At 41.0% G+C, this 22,894-nt stretch overlaps 3 protein-coding genes across 6 annotated transcripts; 2 read left to right on the top strand and 1 right to left on the bottom strand.

Moving 5' to 3' along the window:
* Positions 1–1,634: 1,634 nt before the first annotated feature.
* Positions 1,635–6,862, bottom strand: LOC112563080. 2 transcript variants are annotated; one of them, XM_025236798.1, is made up of 5 exons: positions 6,705–6,862; positions 5,832–5,887; positions 4,644–4,775; positions 4,024–4,515; positions 1,635–3,435 (listed from the first exon to the last, which is right to left on the bottom strand). In XM_025236798.1, the coding sequence occupies exons 3-5, from the start codon at positions 4,768–4,770 to the stop codon at positions 2,912–2,914; spliced, it is 1,143 nt and encodes a 380-aa protein (XP_025092583.1). In that variant the 5' UTR covers positions 4,771–4,775; positions 5,832–5,887; positions 6,705–6,862; the 3' UTR covers positions 1,635–2,911. The 2 variants fall into 2 exon arrangements, with proteins under 2 accessions (XP_025092583.1, XP_025092582.1); XM_025236797.1 differs by having other exon boundaries at positions 5,832–5,882.
* LOC112563081 (sulfotransferase 1A3-like) lies at positions 5,975–11,516 on the top strand. 3 transcript variants are annotated; one of them, XM_025236801.1, is made up of 6 exons: positions 5,975–6,125; positions 8,368–8,588; positions 9,009–9,338; positions 9,805–9,908; positions 10,616–10,775; positions 11,086–11,516. In XM_025236801.1, exons 2-6 carry the CDS (start codon positions 8,396–8,398, stop codon positions 11,196–11,198), a joined length of 900 nt encoding a protein of 299 aa, XP_025092586.1. In that variant the 5' UTR covers positions 5,975–6,125; positions 8,368–8,395; the 3' UTR covers positions 11,199–11,516. The 3 variants fall into 3 exon arrangements, with proteins under 3 accessions (XP_025092586.1, XP_025092584.1, XP_025092585.1); XM_025236799.1 differs by lacking the exon at positions 5,975–6,125 and adding an exon at positions 7,642–7,839; XM_025236800.1 differs by lacking the exon at positions 5,975–6,125 and adding an exon at positions 7,870–8,016.
* Positions 11,517–18,640: 7,124 nt separating this feature from the next.
* On the top strand, positions 18,641–22,437 carry LOC112562233 (zinc finger HIT domain-containing protein 3-like). The gene is made up of 5 exons (XM_025235346.1): positions 18,641–18,768; positions 18,924–18,955; positions 19,654–19,725; positions 21,096–21,170; positions 21,954–22,437. The coding sequence occupies exons 1-5, from the start codon at positions 18,701–18,703 to the stop codon at positions 22,148–22,150; spliced, it is 444 nt and encodes a 147-aa protein (XP_025091131.1). The 5' UTR covers positions 18,641–18,700; the 3' UTR covers positions 22,151–22,437.
* The last annotated feature ends 457 nt before the right edge of the window (positions 22,438–22,894 follow it).

Raw genomic sequence — 22,894 nt, 5'->3', positions numbered from 1 at the left:
GTCTTGACCTGCTCCGGCTGTGGTGATGTGTTTCCTGCGACGGAATTTGGTCATTGTCGTTACCACCCCGAGCCCCCTCAATGTGACAACAATGAGCATGGAACCCCAGTGTCATATATGGGAACTTACCCCTGCTGCCACCTGCGCACTCTCCGTTTTGACCCATTGTATCTCAACACGGTACTGTACCTCAGTTTTCCTTTTTCTCTGCTATTTTATGGTGGTTCACTGGTTGGTTGTTACTGATTTGAGCATGTGTGAACTGATTTGACCACTGCCCAAAGTCAACTGAACCACAGTTAAGAGTCAATTTGATCACCAGTTAATGGACTTACCCTTCCAATCACACAGACACACAAAATATAAAAAAAGAGTGTTGAACGGAACAGACATATCACAACTCAAAACAGAAAGAAGGCCATGCAGTCCAACCATTGCAAGACAGTGGTCCTGTTAACATCCAGTGAGAGAGCAGCATGGAGACCAACCAAAGTTATTAGCCTTATAACATCGCTTAGATGTTGAATTGACACCATGCATGTCATTGAGTTCACTGTGATGTGTTAACTTTCACCTCAGATACTTTCTGACCTATGGTAAGTTGTTTAAGCTTAAAAAAAATCCTGGGACAGAGGTCAGATGGACTCAGGTTGAATCAACACACGAAACAGGGTTCTATTTGCAGAAGGAAAAAAGATGGACAACAACTGCAAAGGAAGTGGTAATGCAGTGGTAAAAAAGGTAAATGCAGTGAAGGTGATGGCTGTAGGTGAAGATGGCAGATGTTGAGGACTTTCTTGTACTAGGATAAAATATTGTCATCATTATAAATCTATATTATTAAATGTGTAAATGATCAATAGGGTGAAGCTTTTGTTTCAGGGGTGTCAAGTGAAGGATCATGTTGTTAACATCTCAAATACACTGTCGGGTGGAGGTGTTCAGGTGATGTACAAGATGTCGATGATTAGAGTTCTTAATAATCTGTTAGTGAGACTGGATTCCTCTGCTTCAAGCTGCTTTTGCTAAAATGTCAGTTCTCTTAGACAGATTAAAATTTGTCGAATTTATATCATGACTTAAATACAGTGCTACTATCACTACAGTTAATCAGTAAAGTATTCAAGTTGGGTAAACTTTAGGGCAAATACCTGCAGCACATACGGGTACTATTCGATCTCACGTTTCGTTAGTGATGGATAAAATGTTTATTTGATCTGTAGTAATTATAGTAATGATGATTCCAAAGATTTGCTCAGAGCGCTTTACTCAAATCATACAGAGACTAAATCATCAACAACATCTGCATATAACAGACACGCTCACTTCTACAACACACACGCACTCATACACAAAGTAAATACAGACACACGTCATGCACGCTCGGGGTCAGGACAGGGTCACAGTGAAGTCGCCGTGCTGAAAAGGGTCTCAGGCTGAGGGGTAATAATAAATATAATAATGGGAAATATAATAATAATAATAATAATAATAATAATAATAATAATAATAATAATAATAATAATAATAATAATAATAATAATGTGAATTTATAACCCGCATCATCACGACCAAGATAGATCGCACACTGCTCAGACCAATAAAGATAAATGAAAGATAACAGCCAGCGGACAGTGAGGTACGGATAGGCACTGAACAACATAAAGATGAGGTACAGCAGTAGAGCGTGAAGCAATGGATGAAGGTATGAAGGGATGTAGATACTATAAATAGTGTCAGATGGAGTCGTTACATGATAACATGCCAGACACCATTGCCAGGGAGTTAGGAATAGTAATTCAGGGATAGTACTTAGTGAACAGATATGTTTTCAGAGAACATTTGAATGTTGCCTTTGAGTCTGGTGGAGGACCAGGTATCATTTATTATTTCTGTGAGGGCAGGGAGCAGGATGTCGAGACTGTCTACCAGCAGTGGGGTGGGAACTGGGTCCAGTGGACAAGTTGTGGGTTTGGACTGGAGTATGATGGTCCTAAGCTCACTTTCCGAGATCGGCTTAAAGAAAAAGAAAAGAGTTCTTGATCGATCTCATTCTAGTTGAAAAGAAATAAATAAAGATCAACAGCTCGAGGTTGCACACAGCAGACACGTGTCCTGTCAGCGCGGCTGCACTACGCATGCGCAGGGTCGCTGGTCCATCTGACAACGTCTTCGCTGAGACACCGCCTCTTCTGGCGGAGACGAGTTTTCCTCCACACCTGCTTGCCGACACGGAGATAGTGATGGTAATAAACATTTGTATAAAGCTCCACCACAACACTATTGTAAATTAATTCAGTAAATTAACAATATGAACGATAGACATTTACAACAAATAAAAAACAACAGTAATCATTATTTTCTAAAGAAAAGCACACCTAAGTTGTCCTCATTCCAGCTATTGCCATCAGTTGATGCTGCTGCATATACTAATTAGATGATGTGAAACAACAATATATATCTATATCGCAAACATCGCTACTAACACTGAAAGGGAAATATCAGACCGTACTAAAATATAATCATAAGATATAAAGCAATACATTAATTACTTATTCGTGCTAATCGCTTACTACTATTTTCTCATCTCCTTTTAATCATTGCTCATTATTTCCAAGATATGTTACAGGCTAGATTTTAGTTACAGCTGGTTATCAGCTGAACAAAAATGAAAACCAGCTAAATTTCCCATAAATTAATAACTCAGATAAATTAACCTGTAGCTAGAAAAGAAATTAAATAAGAGTGCTACATGTTTACTTCTAACGAGTTCACGAACTAAAAACATACAAGCAGAATAACCAAAGTTGAAAAGTTGTGTTGACAGAAACATATTGTGAGCAGCTAAAGGAGTAAAGTACATAAAGAATGATGTCAGGTTATTTAAGTTAGTTGACTATATTTCTGTCAATCATGCTTTTTTTCTTTTTTTAGAAATTCCGTCACTTCCACTTATCAGTGTGGTCAGCTGACAAGCATCACTAGCACCGTGCAGGGAATATCGCAGGATTTCTCCCATCGTGCAGTTTGTCTGAATGGCACTTTGACCCTCGGCAAAGAACTTCAGGTGGAACCTCACGTACAGGTGCAGGGCCAGCAAGTCGTCCCACTGGTGTATCTCGCCGCTCCGATAAAACTTGCCGATGTCCACGTAGTTGGGTCTGAAGAAGGAGTCAACGACGTGCACAAGATCGGGTTTCTGGAGGTACAGCAGGTATGGAACCCGAGTAGAGTGTTGAGCCCACTGGGAATCGTCAAAATCCACGTACGTGGCTAACCACAGTTGTAGGAAAGTGGAGTTCTTCTCGCTCAGCATCATGCCGTTACATAAGTTCCAGCCACTAACTTCTGTTCCCATGACGACGGGATGGATTCGTACGTGGTCCAGGGATTTGAGAACCACCGAATCGGTATCAAGGTAAACCCCGCCATATTCTAAATGACAAACGAGAAGGAGAAATATATTCAAAGGTGAGAATGTTAACACGGTGATCAGGGAAGACAATGTCTACAAAATATGCATAATAAAGACATTGCAGAAATGTACAGTAGGTACATTAAACAGAGAAGACAAAGAAACAATAGTCTGAAGAGAACTTGTGAGAGGAGAAACCTTTCTAAGGGAGCTATTGTTCTACTACTTAACTCTGAGTGACTATGGGTTATCTCAAGTATTAACGTGGGTGGGTAGATAAGAGTGCAAAGCATGGTACAAAATTGGGGGGGGGACTCTATCCCCTAGAATCGGTAATGTCAGCACGAGCAGGAACGATCCTCCTGTTGAGGACTTCTATGGGAATATCGTAGCAACTGATGAGTGAGAATTAAAGGAAAATGTAATTATAAATTCAAAAGCATTATTATTTTTTTATTATTTATTACGATTATTTATTATTATCATCATCATTATTATAGATAAAGAGATAGAGGATTTGATGGATTATTTAGAATATTGGTATTCGGCAGAATGCTGAGTACTTGCGACCATATGAACCTAAGTGTGTGTGAATTTTCATTTCTTACCCAGAAGAACTTGAAGTCTCTTTACATCCGCGCTGTGTTCTACAACATCGATCACGTGACCAAAGATTTGGCGCGGCCTCTGGGATCTGACGTGCACGATGTTGGGCACCAGCTGCAGCAGCGCGCGCCAGTAGGGGCCCTCGGGGATGACGTCACCGTGAAACAGCACCAGGCAGGGTCTGACGTGGCGAACAGCACTCAGCACGCTGACGAACGTGTACAGGGGCAGGGTGTGTCGTGTGAACCACACGTAGTGCACGAGGCGGGGCACGCGCATCCCCGGGTCATTGCACCACGTGGACTGCGCCAGGTGAGCCAGACAGGGATCGTGAGACTCCAGTGTCGTCACCGCCGGTGTAGTATTGAATGGCACCTCCTCGTAATAAATCCGGGTGGAGATGCCACACTCCAGGACAGCGCGATGGCGCATGGGGCGGGGAATTTTGTCCACACTCCAGTCACAGGGGAGGTAATCCCAAGAGGGGATGATATCTGCAAGCAAAACCGATGAACCACTTACAGCTGTCTACTTCTACGCCCACTCTGTTGAGACTTTTATGATGTTCGTGATGACAACAACCTTGATAGCAATACAAAGTGTCCACACTCTCATACCTTACCTTGTTTTTTATTTGTAAGGAAGGCGATGATATCAGTGTTGGTGTAGATCGTCAGAAGCACTACAAGCACCACGATGATCAGCGCCAGCAGCTTGATGAAGGTTATTTTTAGACACTGTAGAATCATTTTATCTGCAACAGTCGTAAGTCATATGACAGTAGACATTGGTCGGTGAGGCAGGCTAACAGAGAAAGCTCTTTGTCTCGCAGTTGGTGAAAAACCAAACTAGTTTGTCGGTTTGATGTCTCTTTACAGTCTCTAACGGCTGCGAGGAAGACGGCACCGGATGATAGTTTCACTTTCATACCACCAGAAAAGAAATACGAAAGTATCATCGACATAACTGAGGAGTACGAAAGTCTTATGGTCACTGTAAAAAGATGCAAGATGAGTTGGTATGAGTACATCATGTGATTGTCAGAAAATGCAGTCCTGCGGGTACAGTCCAAGAAATATAGAGGTAGAAAAAAATGGGGAAGGTGAGACAGCATCCAAATGTGTTCCATCCTGTCTTTCAATGCATTCCAGAGAATGGCATACAGCCTAGAAGACAAAACTTGTAATGTCTTCAGATGCTCTGTGATACTCAGACCTATACGACTGACAATAATGATGGTTCTTAATTATGAAGCATAAAATGACCACATTTTTGACTGAGCAGTCTGTAATAGTGATGTAGAGGTTCGACAGCAACCCTTAAACTTAAAAGGTTCGATTCTGTTACTTTTAGTCCTTTCCCTTCAGGAACAGCACCTGCTGCGTTTTTCGACTAAAATAAGTTTTGTGATGTCTTCAAATACTTCGGATTTTTTGACAAGGGTAAAATGGTTTAGCAGAGAAAATGTCGAAATTTCATTCACTGCACACGCTCGTCGCTATCAGTCTAAACAATATCAGTCTTGTGTAGTCCGGTGAAGAAAATAGTACAGCAATTACAACACGCAGAGTGAAGGATGTAATTCGTAAATAAAAACAATGTTCTGGAAAAGTTTTGATACATGTCCTCTAAACTGGCATTGAAATACAATTGGAAATTCAATCGTATCAAAATACATCAAAGTCTTTTGATTTTAAAAAGAGCACTTAATTGTTAGTTTGATTAATTGAGTGGCAGAATAGCTGTACAAATGAAAAGTGGTACACAAATAGGGTTGAATACGAGCAAAGAACAAACTTGTGAGACTCACCTGTTCCCGCCCGCCAACAGTGCAGATGTTCAGGCAGCACAAGTTGTTTGACTGAGCTTACGAGTAAAACAACAATAAAAAACAATCAAGAATCAATAAACCGTCACACGGCAGGTGAGACCAGTAGCAAAGAGTGCGCCAAAAAGGTGGGTAGGTGTCTACAAAATCAGTTTCATCAGTGTGTTTCCACCAGGAGTAGCAGTGATGATGTCATTAATAACTTCAATCTTTCGCTAATAATATCTGAACCCACCATACCCTTCAATGACACCGGGTAATAATAACCGTATTAAGGTATGGTATACCAGGTGCATTAATATATCAACAAAATATGATCTAAGCATCTGTTATTTAGAAGGTGGAGGAAACTATATTTCTCTTAAAGGCATGGATGATGATGAGTATTTTAATTCGCAAGTTTTTTTTGTTTTTGTTTTTTTGACTGATGGGCGATGTTTACTGCAATGGCCATGAGAATAGAATGCTGATGTGTGTCTTCTAGCTTGGGAATCAAAACAGATGTTATCATCACATGAGGAAGAAATTTGTCAAAATCCTAAACAGAGGGAACATTAGCCATAGACGGGTAACGTGGGGGAATCAAGGATAAACGCTACCTCAAGGAATCTTTGCCACAAGTTTATAATTATAGTCCCAGGGGTAAAGTTACCCTCTCTTCTTGAATACAGCTTCTGGTAGACACGTAAAACAATCAACTTGTCAGCTCCAGAATTCTAACATCAGAAACCTTTCGTTTTAATATCCGACGAAACACGTGGAGTGGCAGTTACCTATTCTGGGGTTAGCTCGAGATGCGTCAGGTCAATCGATCCCGTGGACAGATCGATCCTGACTTGTCAGCAATGAACTTACCGCCATGACAAGGACAAGATGCTTTGAACATCGTGCAGTGGTGCATGTGAGGTCGCTGGAGTTTACTGCTGTCGGTGAGATGCGAGTAGTTAACACTCACGAGGCATTAATTGTGCCCCATGTCGCCATAATAGCCTCGTAACTTCTGTACAACTGTCGGCGGTGAGTGCAGGCTGTTGTAAAGACAGAGTGAAATTATCTCAACGGATGTATTAAACACATCACAGTTGGGGATGATAAGAGATCGAAGTCAATGTAAAGAGCTTAGATTTCCGAGTTCTAGCACCACAGAAGGTCAGAGGTCAGGTCTAACATAGTCACTGCTCATTTTAATAAATACTAAAGTGAACTTATATAGCGCTATATCCCAGCAACCGTACTATCAAGATGAACACTGTATATGGCTGTTAAGTTTGTGTCAGTGCAGTGACCTGTAATATGATGACCATTCATGGCGCTGTAGTCTGTGTAGCTTTATCGGCGAATGACGAAGCAGTCAAGTGTTCGCCATACATGCTGAAAGTGTTGCTTCCATGCCACTAGCCCTGCTTCACGTTTTTTCGGGGATTTCCACAAATGGAGATTTTTTTTTAAAAAAAAAAAAAAGGTTATCTTGCGTGATGACCCCCATGAAGGTCTGGTGCAGAAAACACGGGATGTGATCACGCCATTCCCGCACTCAATGTTCTCTCTCTCTCAAACACTGACAGTATATAAACACATAATCTCACATTGCACACATTTTTCACACAGTCTAGCTAACACACTTCTCGCATTTTCTTGCAAGATAGACTCTGCCTTTGCTCAGTTCTTATGCTGCTGTATTTATATTTAAAAAAAAAAAAAAAGGAAGACAGCACAAGATAAGAGGATGCATTAAACATGAGTGATTATAAGTCGACGCGAGAATCTCATACTTGTTGTTATTGAGCGAACCATTAGCTAGACTCAAAGATATCTGTGTCAAACATCTCATGGTGTATGTGACCCAAGGGGCATACCCTCCAGTTCAAGGTTGCAGCAAGTAAACTTAACCTAGATTGTAGATGAGTCAGCACGCGCATTCTCTCTCGTGCCTTTATATAAATCTCGACGGTTTAAAGGTGGTACATTTTGGATCGACTGACTGATCAAGGTAGGAATAAAAGCTTGTTTCACATATAACGTGTTGAGATAAAGATGGGCTGTTATCTATTTCTTTTGGAGCCATAGCGATCCGTGTTAATGCTCACCTGGACTAACACTTAGTCACGGCTCCTAACAACCGACCCCTAGAGTCAGTGTATCTGAAGTAGTTCCTTGCCTAGTCACGGTAATCTTTGTAAACTCCATATTTTTCTATTCATTTATCTGTCTTTTTAGAAACTTTGAACTACTTAACGTGTGGCTGAGCAGACGAATTGGTATTACCCGTCATCGAGGGTATATATATGTCACGTGTCTCAGTATGCTGTGTCCTTACATTCTCCTGCCTTGCACTAACAGCATTTCTTAATTTTTTAATATTTTTTTATTGTGTTATCATTGTTTCAGAGTAAATTATCGCTAGGTTTGATATTTTGGGACTTTTTTCATCACCAAACTAAGAGATCTGTTGATACATAATATAAACCCCCTATTCCGCGTTTTCCTCTTCATTCTCTACATCTTTCTTCGATTTCAGCCGCTACCAAGAGGTAAAAGAGCCCACGATGCAGACCCTGGCAGAAGTCGTGGACACTAAACCAAAGCATTTCTCTATTAGCCATAAGGACATTCGTGTGGGAAAGGTTGGTGACATGGTCATGCCTCAGTTGTCCTTGCCCCTGGAGACGGTGCTGGAAAAGGTTCGAGACTTCGAAGTGCGTCCTGATGATGTTCTGCTGTGTTCTTTTCCAAAATCAGGTACGTGCTTCCCTCACCTGCAGAATCAGATAGCCCTAAACAATTTAGCCTTAAAATAATGCACGGGAAAACGGTATTCAGCTCCAAACTCAGCTGAGATAATTTATTATTAAAATGCCTCTTTTAGCAATATCGCACTTGCTCGAAACATTTTCAGCAAGATTACTCTGTTTAGGATTTAAATGTTTGTTTCCAAGAATCAGTTTGCCACACTACTCAATGATAAACAAGAACATTCCTGCAACCATTTCACACAACCAAGTTCAAGTATGCATATTAAAGAAGAACTTTTCCCTTTTAACCATTTTCATTACGAAATTCATAACTAGTGTGCGTGTGTTATGCTTCTGTTTTACCTTATTTATTATATTAATATAGGGAGCTGATATATAAACTGGTCTTCTGCTTACATTTGCAAAGGGACTCACTGGATCTACCGTGTGGTCGACATGTTACTACGGGGGTCAGCAGAATTCGGACCACGCGGCCTTGACTCTGCCTTCCTTGACCTTCAGGATCACGGGAACATCGAACAGCTTGACTCCCCGCGCATCCTCGGTTCTCACCTGCCCTTCGAACTGTTGCCTCGTCAGGTGAAGGACAAGAAAACAAAGATAGTGTACGTCTTCAGGCACCTGAAAAGTGTGCTGACCTCTGGGTATTGCCAGGTCAAGGGCACGCAGATGATGGCGGGAAGCAGCAACCAGATGACCATGGACATGTACGCAGACTTCTTCTTTACTCCACCCAGTAAGTCCCAAGCTGTTTACTTACTACTATCATTGTCGTCGTCAACATTGTTATCGTTTTAGTAACTTCCTTCTGCGAACACAACTTGATCATTATCCAAATCTATATTTGGAAAAGGAATAGCTTGTAATTAATTATATGCATTGATTTCAAAGGCTTTTGTGCTCGAGTTAGCTTTTTAAGTAGCATAATCATCCTTGCCAGTCTCTGTCAGTACAAATCATCATCATGCGCTTTTCTTTTCAGTTTTGTTCTCTTTTTTGGATTGTTAACTGTGCAACCCATGCTTAGGAAGTAATAATTAATTGTGTAACATAAGATGTGGAAGTAACTGTGAAAAATATTTTAAGTATAGCTGCAGCAACGTGATAGTTGCCGCCATTACGCCAGTGCTGCAACTGACCGACATGAACAACCGTGCTCTGATCACAAGATGATTTTCTGTTGTTGTTGTTGTTCTGTATAGTGGCTTACGGTGGTTGGTTCAAACATCTGGAAGGCGTGACCACGTTTATGAATTCAATCAAAGACCATCCCGTATTTATCTTGTGTTATGAGAAAGCTTTGATGGTAAGCCTGGTCCTATCGATTCTCATTCTCTTTTTTCCATTTATCTTTCTTTACATGTTCTTCCTCTCTCTCTTTCTCACTCTGTGTATGAAAGAAAGAGAGCTGCAGTGTGTTCTTTTTTCCAAATAATTGCCAGTGTAAAGCATAACTTGAAGTTTTCCATATCAAAAGAATTTTACCTAAAGGTGCATTAATTATGTCTTGTACGTAGATGCAGCCCATCACACACTCGCGAACACTTTGTGAATATCACCCTCAATGCGTATGTTAATTATGATGACCACTTACTGACCACCTGCAGCTGTCTGTGAAACCACAGCTTAACATGAAGAACTTGTCTCTCAGTGGACCCTCGGTCCCCACTGGACTAAAAACAAACACGAGCGCCATGGACTGCTAACCCCCTACCAACCAGTCGTTCAACAGCCTCTACCACACAGATACAATCAGCACCATCTTTCACTTTTTTAGGTGTAAAGAACATAATAAGGCTGATACTACACAAAAATGTTGAAGAAAAATATCTACGCATTCCTCTATGTGGCAATTTCTGTTGAAATTTGAGAGGTTTGTGTCGCGAGATGCAAGTAATTAATAGAAGTATATATTTTACCACGCCACTATTGCTGAGTTTCGATACTTTGCTTTCTTCAGCTCCGTTTAGCTGTCAAATGTTGTGTTTATGTGGGGGTTTTTTTTCTCCTCAGAATCCAACGCAGACTGTCAAAGACCTGGCTCAGTTTCTCGGAATAATTGCTTCACAAGAACTTTCCCAGGCTATTGCAGATGCTTGCAGCTTCAAGAACCAAAAGGAAACAGAAGAAAAGCTTGATCCAAGCAACATCATCTACAGGTTTTACAGAAAAGGTATCTTGCTCTGAGGATAGAGAGGGCATTGGTTAAATTACAGCTATTGTAGATTTTCAGGAACCTTGCAGTTTGATATAAATTGTAGTAAATTTGCAGATTTTGTAGAATTATCTTGTTTCATGAATCTCAGACTGTGTGGGTGATTGACTGATAGGGGGAAATACTCTAAATTCACTAAGAACTGCTTGTAAAATTATTCTTGTTGCAGTTTAGGCACAATTTTACTTTAAACATTTAAAATGTACTTGGAGACGGAGGGTTGTCTTCTGACACGAATGACTGAAAGACAAATGCTTTCTACAAACAGGAGACACGGACGACTGGAAGAACTACATCACCGTTGCACTAAACGAGCGGTTAGACCAGATGTTGTGCGAGCGAGCACAGAGCTGTCCCCTTGCTGCCAACTATGTCATGTGATCACCACCAGGATGTTCAGTGTTTGTTAGGTTGCCCTGTGTGGTTGATGCTGAGAGAAGGCTCAGTCAGGCATCACTTAAGGACCAATCTTGATGTTAGGAGAAATCCATCACTAGTCATTTCATCGTTATGCGAACAACATAGCGTACTTTCACGTAGTTGTTGAGCGGGTGAGCCACACCTGTTGAATAAACAGGTTTATTTAAGATCATGGAAGGGAAAAGAGGAAGACAAGAGGCCCAGTCTACAAGGCTGGGAAATGGGCCATAAGTATTTTGGCCTGGCAGATGCCACAGATTGATGAGCCTGGCAGATGCCATGGAGGATTTGGAGTATTTGTCATTATGTGCTAGTCATGTGGAGTGAAAGAACAACTGATGCCCATAGCCTGGTGTTTCTTGTTCACAGTTCAAAATGTCAGATTTAAAGGCTGAGATCAGTAGTCATAATAATAAAGCTTGTTTTTGTAGCACATTAATCCCTGCACTATAGACAAGTTCAAGACACATCACAAAAAAATTAAATTTACAGTATGTCTAGTTCACAATTAATTTCTTCAAGGGCACAGTACTGACTGGTCGAAACTGAAAACAATATGTTGCAAGAGTAAAAGTTCCAGAAACACAAATATAATACATGTACAATGAATAAGTTGGAAGTTGGAGTATGTGTGATTGAATGAATATTCATTTCAAAAAATGAAAGAAAAGTGTTCTCTGTTTACATTTTCCTTGCCAGATCTTAAGGTCAGTTGTTGAATTATATTTACATGTAGTAATAATAATAAAAGAAACCCTAGGCCATGGTAATCTGCAGCTACTTCATTAGTCCCCAGGCAGGTTTGATGCCATATATAGGTCGCCATAAAAAACAAAATTATAGATGCATTGCATCACTCACTCACTCACTCGCTGGTGTGATTAACTCCCCATGGGGCTTTGAGGAACCGTGAAAAATGGACAGAACTGGTGGCGAGGTCACCGTTGGTCAACGAGCATGAAAGCTGGGGGTCACATGACAGTGATTTGTCACTGGCCACCTTACAAACTCAGCTTCATCTCCATGTTCTGGTGAGATGGTCGAGGAACTCGGGAAAATGTGCTTCTGGGGAAGAGATGGAGATGAGAAATGATGTTACAAAACCAGATGTGTAGGTAGAAATAGTAGGTTGCCATGAGAACGCTGTGGTAGGTAGAAGTGGTATTCGAATATTAACGTCTCTGTGGTAGACCTGTAAGTCCACACACTCAGATTTGAACACACCACCTTTCAGTCTTCAGAACTCACTCACTCACTCACTCACTCACTCAGACTTTTTTTTACTTGTCACTGTCAGATTTGAACACACCACCTTTCAGTCTTCAGACCTCGTCTTTAGCCACCAGGCTATACAGCCGTTACCAACTAACGTGTCTAAACTTCGTGAAAAAGTCAAGTTCGCCGTTTACAGCAATGAACAAACCCGCTGAACCGAGACGCACACGCCCCAGAACCGGTGACGTCATCGACAACGAGGCTGCTGTTAACGAAGATGACTAGTGCACGACGGACCACAAACACCCTGCTACTGTCCCCCTAGGTCCCTCCAACTGCCAGGAACACACACGTCATACTCAATGGAGTGAACAAGATCGGAGTGACAGACGGCAACAACCTACCCCGATCCTCTCCCTCCAGACATCATTGTACGCGTGGTCAGAGTTGCCTGCCCAGTCAATGGAGGACATCGAAAACGGACAACAGTACCCTACAAAGAACACCAACAAGAAATAAGTGACAAGATGGCCGGCCCTCCACAGTTCATGACAATTGCTATACCATAATGTCGAGGACTTTGTGTGGACGGCAAGACACAAGCAAGACAAGGTAGAGAATAAGTTCCACTGACCCAGTGACTCCGCGACACGAGGTGTCCGTGCTAACGGTCACCAGGACACAGCACGGGACTCACCCGTGAAAATATTTCACATCTTCAACTGCGACATCGAAGGTTTGCTCGTGAAAACACACTATCCTGGCTTTGTACAAAGCATGAACGTGTTTGTTATTGTGTCTTACAGACATTGCTTGATGTCAGCAGTACACTGCAATGTTTCTCTGACTTCCAACGATACTTCAGTCCTGCTTCTACACTTACATCGCAAGGAAGAGCTGCCGGCCGATATCCTTGTTTTAGTAAAAAATGTATTTAATAAGTTTTTGCATAGACTGCAGTGTACGGTTGACAATTTGATTTTATTGCAATTTGACACCGAGTTTAACGAGACAAGTTCTGGACTTAAACCCACAGATGAAACGCAGGGTTCGGAGACAGACCAGGAGGAGATCGATCCTCGGCCCAGAACCGGATCCGCTGGGGTGGTATGGTTGCGGCACTAGAAGGACAAAGAAGACTAAAAAGATAAGTGGGTTTGTGTGTGTGTGTGTGTGTGCTGCTTCCACCATTTTGTAAGTCTATGATCATGTTGAAAGGACAGTTACATCTGGACTTACAGGTCTACCACAGAGACGTTAATATTCGAATACCACTTCTACCTACCTCAGCATTCTCATGGCAACCTATTTCTACCTACGCATCTGGTTTTGTAACATCATTTCTCATCTCCATCTCTTCCCCAGAAGCACATTTTCCCGAGTTCCTCGACCATCTCACCGGAACATGGAGATGAAGCTGAGTTTGTAAGGTGGCCAGTGACAAATCACTGTCATGTGACCCCCAGCTTTCATGCTCGTTGACCAACGGTGACCTCGCCACCAGTTCTGTCCATTTTTCACGGTTCCTCAAAGCCCCAGCGCTGTCCACACTTTCCATGTATCCTCCTCCCTGTATCTTTCCTCCTTCTTCTGTCTTCTCTTCTCCACTTTCCTTATTGTTTGGGCATCGTGGTGTTGATTCCCTCTCCGATTTAAAACAAATGATATCACAGATGGTTGGCCTCTTCGAAAGTGAGACGTTTGCGATTTGTTTGTGGCTGTCGAACCTTTGCAGTCAGATGTTCCGAAATGTTTGTAAAGGAGACATATACCCACGGAGCTGGCGCAATCACAAAGACATTTCTCAGCGAGAAAATCGCTCTTGGTGGAGATCAGTGGCGGGCAAACAGTTGAAATGCGCTCTGGGAGAGACAGGTTGCATCAGTTCGGCATTAATGTCCTCCGCCGTCTTAACTACAAAGACAGGCTGGAAGATGTGTATGTGTGTGATGGAGGAAATGTGTATTTTTGATCACCTTTCAGAGACCGCTGGACACAGGATCTGTTTTGTCATGTGAAGTATGCCTTTGCTGTGAATGTGATTTGTGAACGCTCAGGTTGTTACAGTTCTGGGCGTGTGTCTCTGCATGCGTGCGTGTGTGGTGTGAGTGTGCTCTTCTTTCTCTTTTTCTTCTCTTGCTTCTGTCGTCAAGGAAGAGTTTTTGATAACTGTGGCGTTAGCTTAAAGAAGTGAGAGAGAAGGGTTGTCTGAGGAAGGGTTGTATAAAGGAGGACATTGACTGTATGACGCATTGTGCTATCGCCAAAAACCAAACAAAAGCAGCAGCAGCAGCAGCAGCAACAACAACAAATACATTTAGACATCATCCCCTCGTCCTCGCAAGTACAATTGAATTGCTGGACATATCATGAGAAAATTTCTGTTATTTCGAACGTTTTTAATTTAAAGGTATAAACACTTGAAAAGAATGAGCAGGATGGAGAGTGGGGGTGGGGTGGGGAAGCAGAATCCTATCCACAGGCCACAAACCAGTGACCATATGCAGTAACTTCCAGAACACGAAGTCCACCCTTATTCTAAGGGGTGACTAATACATTTACTTTTGCATTATCCTAACATAAAAAATTCCATTTAAAATGAAAGAAAAACTGGATAAAAAATAAAAATACGTTAAATGAACAATGTCAGTGACACTAACTCAGATGAAGTGATGATCCAGACATTTTAGAGTTAGCTAATATCGATGCAGTCTTGGCTTGCATCACATTAGAATGCTAAATTTTGATTGCCCGAGGGTAGTCACGTGACCGTGGTGACGGGCCTGGCGACCTACCCGGTCGTAAAATATGCGGCGTTCAATCGGAGCGCCAGTTGAGAAGGTGAAGAAATGGGTGATTTACCAGTCGACACACCACGTGACCTATCAGACGCGCGCGCAGCAATCAGCGGAAGGGGGTAGGGGTTCGGTTACCAATTAGGTCGGGGAGTGCCGGCGATTAGCTGCCGAGCCTTGCACCTTGGCCCAGTGGGCCGCGGCGGACCGCAAGTCAAACAAGTGTGCCGCGCGAGGACCGCGCCAGTGCACGTGCGACGCGTGGCGACACGGTGCGCCTAATGAGGCGGTCAGCCTCGTGCCGCGAGGGGCGCCCGTGCACCAGACCTGACGTCGGGCTGTTGTGCGGCGTCAAAAGTTGCAGCATCTCGTCGAACGCCGCCGACCTCGGGTCCGAGTCCCCGATGTACCACTCCCGTGCACCCACCCAGCCTCAAACATCCTCAATAGCCTCCCCTGGCAAAAGAGAAGTGGTGCGCGGGAAAATGACACGCCGGAAGTGGCATGAAAGTGATGGCGCCTTCACACACCAGTTGGCAATCATTGACTAGGTTACCGCAGCTTATTCTTCCATTGTCGGAGGAAACCAGCGAGCAGTTTGCCCTCGCCCCCCGCTTCTGTCAGACTGTAGAGCGGGGCCCACATCTGTGTGTGTGCGCGTGCGAGAGAGAGAGAAGGATAATCGTGAAGGAGTGAATAAAACTTACATTTGAGAAACACCTCCAAGAAAAGACAAACGTATAGTTTAGAATAAACGCAAAAATAAAAACGGTATCTTGAGAGAATGTCGATGCCAGATATCAGATATCAGATATAAATTATAGCAAATTGTATTGAAACAGATTTTTCAATGGTGTGAAGAGACACACTGGGTCATTAGTGTCAAATGATACAGTAAATTATTTAACACCTACATACAGCAAGGTACACGACAGTAAACCCAGACATTATTGTGACTGTCTGTGATAAAGTTTGTTTTAAATATACATTATTTTTTCATAAAATAAGTAAACTATAAGCTAAACTACATCGTCCTCGTCATGTTGTCATTTTAAAATTTGGACTGACATGTAGATGTTAAATTGTTACATATTTTTTAAAAAGTTGATTTGTCAGAGCTTTCTAGCATCAATGCTGTTAAATTACAATAGATAAGTTGATGTGTTTGGCAAAAATATGTCGGACTTCTCTATTATATTTTATGTGAGATATGTTTGCCACATTCCACAGCTGGTCCATGCACAAAAAAACAAATTCCAAATTTCCGAACCCACAGTCTGAACACTTCCACTGTCACAACACATCTTATGTTCCTTCCGACCATTCAATTCCCCCTCCCCCCTAAAAAAAATCTCCAGTTGAAAATGACACCAAGTCTCCACTTGAATATAACACAAAGTTTCCACTTCTAGGTAACACAAATATGTCCACTTGAAAGTAACACAAAGTTTTCACTGACACCGATGCTCTTCCTGAAGTTATTTCTAATTCAGCTCTGGTTGGTGAGCCCGAGGCGGATACGATGAATAAGCGAAGATCAAACAACAAAAGTGAGAAAAAAAACCCACAAAAACCTGGAGAAAAAAAAGTCTTTAGCTAAATGGCAAGTTCAAAACTTAACTAACATTCTTCAAACATTAAACACACGCTCATCGAACAATCAACAAAGATACACACTCACCTCCAAGATACAAATCTGGTCAGGATGTGCCCAGTCCAGTCAAGGCTAACTTCCAATTCTGTTCAGGACTTGTTAAATAACACAAATCTGGTCAGGATGTGCACAGTCCGGTCAGGACTACAACACCAAGTCGGTTCAAGACTTGTTGCAAACAAAACGTCCGGACACACTGATGACACCGAGGAGACTGTTACTTCTTCCCGCCCCCGTCAAGGAAAAACTCACACAACAACATCCCAAACACTCAAACACTCTTTCCTTTGTTCTTCGAACAAAACAACCTATCAACACCAGTTGATTAAAAAAAAAAACAACAACAAAAAAACAAAGCCCGGCCGGCCATCCCTGTGTGGCGCGCACTCAGACAGTAATTGCTGTCTTTCAACCTCCCCCTTCCAGTTACTTTTTCCCTGTCTCCTTCCTAGCTCAAAAAAAAAAAAAAAAAAAAAAAATTAAAAATATAGCGCAGCAGGTTTGTGACATACCTCAATCTCATTTATTATTACTTTCTTTGTTTAAACGTCTGGTCAAACAGATTTCTCAAATCATGAAGTGGAGTCATATCTGGCGTCCTGTCGGTAGAGGTTGTTGCTACTAATCCACTGAAAGACTTTGCAACTTACATATCTTGTATTATTTTAATTTTAACATAATGATTATTTAAAATTGGAACTTTTGTACACCGTGGGTGACAGCGAGTGGCCGTGGGGGATGTTTTATGTTGGTCAAACGAAAACCGCCAAAGAAAAGGCGTCGCATTATGGGGGAGGGGGGAGGGAGACGACACTCGATGTACCGATGTACTGTCCGGCTGCTTTCTTCACTCAGGCTTCAACACAGCCTGCAATTAGCATGGCAAACAAGACCAACGGACTGTCCCCGATCTGATCGTCAGAGGTGTTAGGGCCTCCACTTGCCTCAGGGCCCGCTTTTGTGACGGTGATGACCGTCTCCTCTCTACGTTCCCCTACCTTTCTTCAGTTCTTTGCTCTTTGTGAGGAATTACGTCTCAAATATTGGGGGGGGGTAAAAGGATATTCCTGCCCCCCCTGTATTTTCCTGGGGGGGCGGTTGCCCCCGCTGCCCCCCTGGTTCCTACGCCACTGCAGTACTTAAATCTGTAGTTCGAAAAAGTCATGCAGTCAAACACATTTTAGCTGCTCTTTAATCTAAAAATGTATCATAAATGTTATAGTAAAAGTTTGTCATGAAAGTTTTGAGAAAGATAACATAAAAGCTGAAAATTACAACATTTAAATCTACTGTTTTCTATCTGCAAACTTATTATCCTGTAAATTAGAGTTTATAAGGTCGATACACATGAGGCATACGTACGTATACGTATAGTGTCACACGTCGATCACATATTATGCATAGCCTGCATTTATTAAATAATTTTTAACCTTATATCGACCTCAACTTTAATTAGTTCTCACTGAGTTGGTCAATCATACATTCATGCATAGTCGTTCAATTTATTTTGAACTCATTAAAATTGAAAGTTGTCAAAACCAAAACAGTCCTGCAGTTCATGCCTTGCGTGTGTATATTTAGCACCTTGAATGATGCGCATGCGTGGCAGTTCGCTAATCTTACTGGTCTGAAATTAGTTTTGGATCAGCGACTACGCTTGCAAGATACACTCCCAATACCGTGCACGTAGAAAAATACAAAAAGCAAAATCAGACTAAAAAGGCAAGTTTTGTGGGGAAAAAAAAACCCCACACCCAAACAGGAGGGAGGGGGAATGAAAACTTCCGGGTCAAATAAAGATGGCCGCCTGCATGATCTGTCACGCTGCTTCAGCCAAATATAAATGTCCCCGGTGTTTTGAGCGATAGTAAGTTAGATATAGTATACATTTCTCTGTCTTTGTCTCGCGTTCTGTTATATATTGTAAAATATTTTTCGCTGAAATAGTGATAAAAGTTTTCATCAAGAAAATGATCGACGATACACTATCTGATGTAGTTTTATGAATTTTTTTCATTTCAGTTGTTCAGTTGCTTGCTGCAAAAGCCATAAAGGTAAGCATAGACTAGCACACAGTGGTCATTGATATCCACGCGTGGTCAGTCATGCATTTATGAGATTTTCGATTTAAACAATACAATATTTCTACTATTTTAGAAGACATTTAGTACAGACGGCAGTTAAAAGCTACCTTTTACAGTTTTTATCTCACAATGACAGAAGTGGAATTGTAACAAAATATGCGTTTTCTCTTTCATATTTCCTTGGTGTTCGAACATATCCCTCTTAGCTTGTTACTCAATGTAAATAGCAGTTGTATGATGAGGATGGTGGTAAAATATCTTAATAATAATAAAAGTAATCATGAGGATTTATATAGCGCCTTTTCAAAGATTTGCTCATACCGCTTCATGTAAATCATACATAGACTAAATCATCAACAACCATGCACCCAGATTTGCATCTAACAGACACTCACTTCTACAACTCTCACTTACTCATATACAAAGTAAATTACAGACATATTATGCACACTGATGGTCAGAAGAGGGTTGCAGTGAAGTTGTCAGTCTGAAAAGATGTGTCATAAGTTTAGACTTAAAGGTGGTAAGAGACCTTGATTTTATAAAGAGAAACGCATTAAATAGTTAAAAAGCAATATACTTAAAATCTAGAATAGTATGAGATTAAGAAAGACAACTATGATAGCATCATCCATGTTCTATCATTAAATATGATTTTGATCCTATAGAGAAAGAGTGCATACCACAAGTACACACAGAGAACATTGATGACAAGAAGCCACTGAAGACTTGCACAGGAGGTAAGCACCATCCATTTTGCCAGGACAAATATAGTGATCACACCGCAGTATAGTATTTACCATAATGCCCCTTATCAGATTTGTTTGCTTCAAAAACAGTGCATGCACAATTCATTTGAAGGGCTAATGCAACTAAATCTGCCTTTGTATTTTTTTTTTGCATTTTTTGGTTTTAAAAGGCATCCATTTTCATAGTGATATTGACTAGATTTATGCATGGGTATTACATATTTTCATTTGTGAGGTACTTTGCAGGTCTGCTTCAGCAGACTCATCTCCTACTGCATTCACATGATTGCTTACAGCTACACATCTATTTTATCTTAATTACATCCAGTGTGATGTCTTCAGAATATCCAGTGTGGTTTTGATATAGCTTAAACTTTCATTGTCATTTGCAAAATTACTATGAAAATGTGAGCAAGAACATAATGTGTAAAAATACAGTTTGCAACACCATCTTGCCATAACTTACATTTTAGATCTGTGCATCAGCAGTGTCAACTTCAGACTGATTCTTTTTCTACGATTGCTAAAGTTTTGATGGTAAGCTGTCACAGCAAGCTTTGTGCACAGTAAATGCAGGTCTGATAGGCTAACATTGTGCATCTATCTGAAAATAGTTTGTGACCGTTAGTGTGGTGCTCTAACAAGAGGTGTCATTGTGGAACCATATTTCAGTCTGCAAAACTTAAGCCAATCCACCTAAGATTGACAATTGAGCTTCCTTAGAACATGGTACTGTCAACTACTTTCTATAGCAAAACTGTATTCGCTTATCAAAGATTTCATGCAATGGCAAGGATACAGAATGCATATTGGCTGTTGGCATTATTTAACATGAGTGGCCACTTTACATAGACATACAATAATCATTGGCTGTTTTTTTGTTGTTTTTTTGATCAACGTTCATTGTTAATATGTCTGTGTGTTTTCCTTTCTTTATTTTTTTGTAAAGCATTATGAGTCTTGATGGTGGTCTAAAGTGCTATGTAAATTAACTTTATTTTTATTAAAGCAGCTATGAACTCCTATAAGCTTGGAAAACCAATTTAAAAACCTTGCTAAAATTCTAATGCATCACATCTAAATGAAGCAGGAGAGATTTTTTTGAAAATATTACTAAATTTGTTTAGAACAGCTTTAAGATTTAGAAACCTGTTGTGCAACTGTCCCCTAGTCCAAAGAATTGTTGCATCAGCAGTCAACTTACACTGCATGTCAACTGCAACCCAAGAGGACAAAACATTGTGTTGACCTTTGTCTAGCAGACACTAGCCTTGTGCATCTAGACAAAATCAGTGTGTGAGGGATGTCTTTTATTTGGTTCATTTTTCAGTCCTGTTGCTTATGTGTATTTTGTCTTTCAGGTGAAACAAATTTGTCATGGAGCTTTATGGAAGAGACCGAAGACCGTGTTCCACAAGAGAAACTGCAAAATCTGTGTAATCTTAAAACATTGTTGCATTCATTTAAGTGGGTGTACATATCAGATTGACCTTTTGAGACTGTCATTTTGTCCTGTAACTTCTTTCAGTGGAATTAGGAAATGTATTCTGAGACTGATGGCAAGACCCACGTGGTGTTATGCTGTCAGAGTCATAATCAATCATTCAATATGGGTGTATGACACAATTGAGCTATAGAGCTATGAAAACGTTCACATTACTGGGTGCAAACTGTAAGGGAAGAGTTAATGACTATAATGGTCATTGAGAATATTAGGGAACTGTTGATGTATTCTAGTGAAATTTTGCTACAAATTTTAGAGACTGTTTGACTTAAGCTTCTAGATTTACAAAATGAAGTTCAAACTGGATTCAGGTGTGCTTTATTCTGATTTTGTGTGAGTATAATGTGGCTTAAGTAGTCTTTTTTTTATAAATAGCTAATCTTTTCTATGTTGATTCCTCTGCCATTAAAAAAAAAAAGAAAGAAATGTTAGGACTAATGCTACTACTTGTACTAGATTTTTCTGCTTATGATGACATCCTTTGTGACCCTCACCCTGCTTTTCCACCCAGCATTACCATTTACAGGACTGGCTGCCTTGCCATGATATAGCCTTAGTTGCTGGCTTATCATAAAACATCAATTTTTTCCATGCTTTCTCCACCCAGCATTAAATTTTCTAAACTTGGCATTCTGTATGCAGTTTTTTCTGAATGTGGGTAACTGCACAAACTGTCCTTTGTTGCCTAACCCTGAATGCATGCTCATGTTTTCAGGTAAAAGTGAGAATCTAAAAGGTATGTTGCACAACCAGCACCTGCGGGCCATGATGGAGAACTTGGTGAACAGTATCGACCCCATGGCAGACATGGAGGATGCCATGCAGGAGCCCATCTTTGTCGAGTTGGCAGATGAGTGCCTCAGAATTGTTGAAGGAGACAAGGAGCCTGATATGGCATCAGTCTCAAAATGAACTTTAAAACTGACTGTAAAAACAGAAGTGTGAAGGAGAGCACACGTGTGTGGGTGCATGCATCTTGGTGATAAACTGCTGTGGGTGTGAATTGGTATCGTGTGGATGAGTAGCCAAGTATGGTATTTATGGGGAGATGCAGTGGAGCATTCTTCAGTTGTGTACATACACATGCTCCAACATGTTGCTACCAGGATAGTGTAGAAACTTCACGATTCAGGTGTGCAGAAGTTCAGTTGTATATTCTGTAATCTTTTAAAGTACAATAAACAGAAAGGTAACTTTAATTTTTTGGTGTTTTGATATTCTGCATGTACAACACAATGATGACATTGAAGGAGTATTTGTGTGGTTCCTAGGAAGCATGAGGGGTGGGTGGGAAAATGGTTATAATGGTGCTGGATTATCTATTTGTGGTCTGTGCTCCCTTTCTCAGGCCTTTGTTTTGTTTTTGGTATTTTTGTGTGTGTTGGGGTACCTTTCCCCCCATTTCAAGAGGGTTGAGAACATTTCATCTCATGGTTATTTATAAAACCACAGCTATTGCAGGGACATTAGGTCACAGATATGGTGGAAAAGACAACTTTGTAAAATAGACATTGGATCACTGTGTGTTAACAAATTATCAAACCATGGCCAATTCCACTATACTTTTTGATAGTGATCTCAAGTGAATTTTAAGAAACTCGGGGATAAAATTTTTTTTAAAAAAAAGAGTTTAGTTCATAAGTGAAGTTAAACCTT

Source organism: Pomacea canaliculata, linkage group LG4, assembly GCF_003073045.1.
Source record: "Pomacea canaliculata isolate SZHN2017 linkage group LG4, ASM307304v1, whole genome shotgun sequence".
Classification (NCBI taxonomy): domain Eukaryota; kingdom Metazoa; phylum Mollusca; class Gastropoda; order Architaenioglossa; family Ampullariidae; genus Pomacea; species Pomacea canaliculata.
The sequence above is the reverse complement of the archived record's forward strand: the minus strand, read 5'-3'. Positions and strand labels throughout refer to the sequence as shown.

Excerpts from the sequence above, each read along its gene's own strand:
- LOC112563080 (XM_025236797.1), bottom strand. The coding sequence starts at position 6,750 with ATGCACCACTGCACGATGTTCAAAGCATCTTGTCCTTGTCATGGCG. Across the intron at positions 5,883-6,704 it reads ATCTTGTCCTTGTCATGGCG|TCAAACAACTTGTGCTGCCT; the intron begins GTAAGTTCATTG and ends TCGTAAGCTCAG. Across the intron at positions 3,436-4,023 it reads GAGACTTCAAGTTCTTCTGG|AATATGGCGGGGTTTACCTT; the intron begins GTAAGAAATGAA and ends TTTGTCATTTAG.
- LOC112563081 (XM_025236801.1), top strand. The coding sequence starts at position 8,396 with ATGCAGACCCTGGCAGAAGTCGTGGACACTAAACCAAAGCATTTCTCT. Across the intron at positions 8,589-9,008 it reads GTGTTCTTTTCCAAAATCAG|GGACTCACTGGATCTACCGT; the intron begins GTACGTGCTTCC and ends ACATTTGCAAAG. Across the intron at positions 9,909-10,615 it reads GTTATGAGAAAGCTTTGATG|AATCCAACGCAGACTGTCAA; the intron begins GTAAGCCTGGTC and ends TTTTCTCCTCAG.
- LOC112562233 (XM_025235346.1), top strand. The coding sequence starts at position 18,701 with ATGGCCGCCTGCATGATCTGTCACGCTGCTTCAGCCAAATATAAATGT. Across the intron at positions 19,726-21,095 it reads ACTGAAGACTTGCACAGGAG|GTGAAACAAATTTGTCATGG; the intron begins GTAAGCACCATC and ends TTTGTCTTTCAG. Across the intron at positions 21,171-21,953 it reads AGAGAAACTGCAAAATCTGT|GTAAAAGTGAGAATCTAAAA; the intron begins GTAATCTTAAAA and ends TCATGTTTTCAG.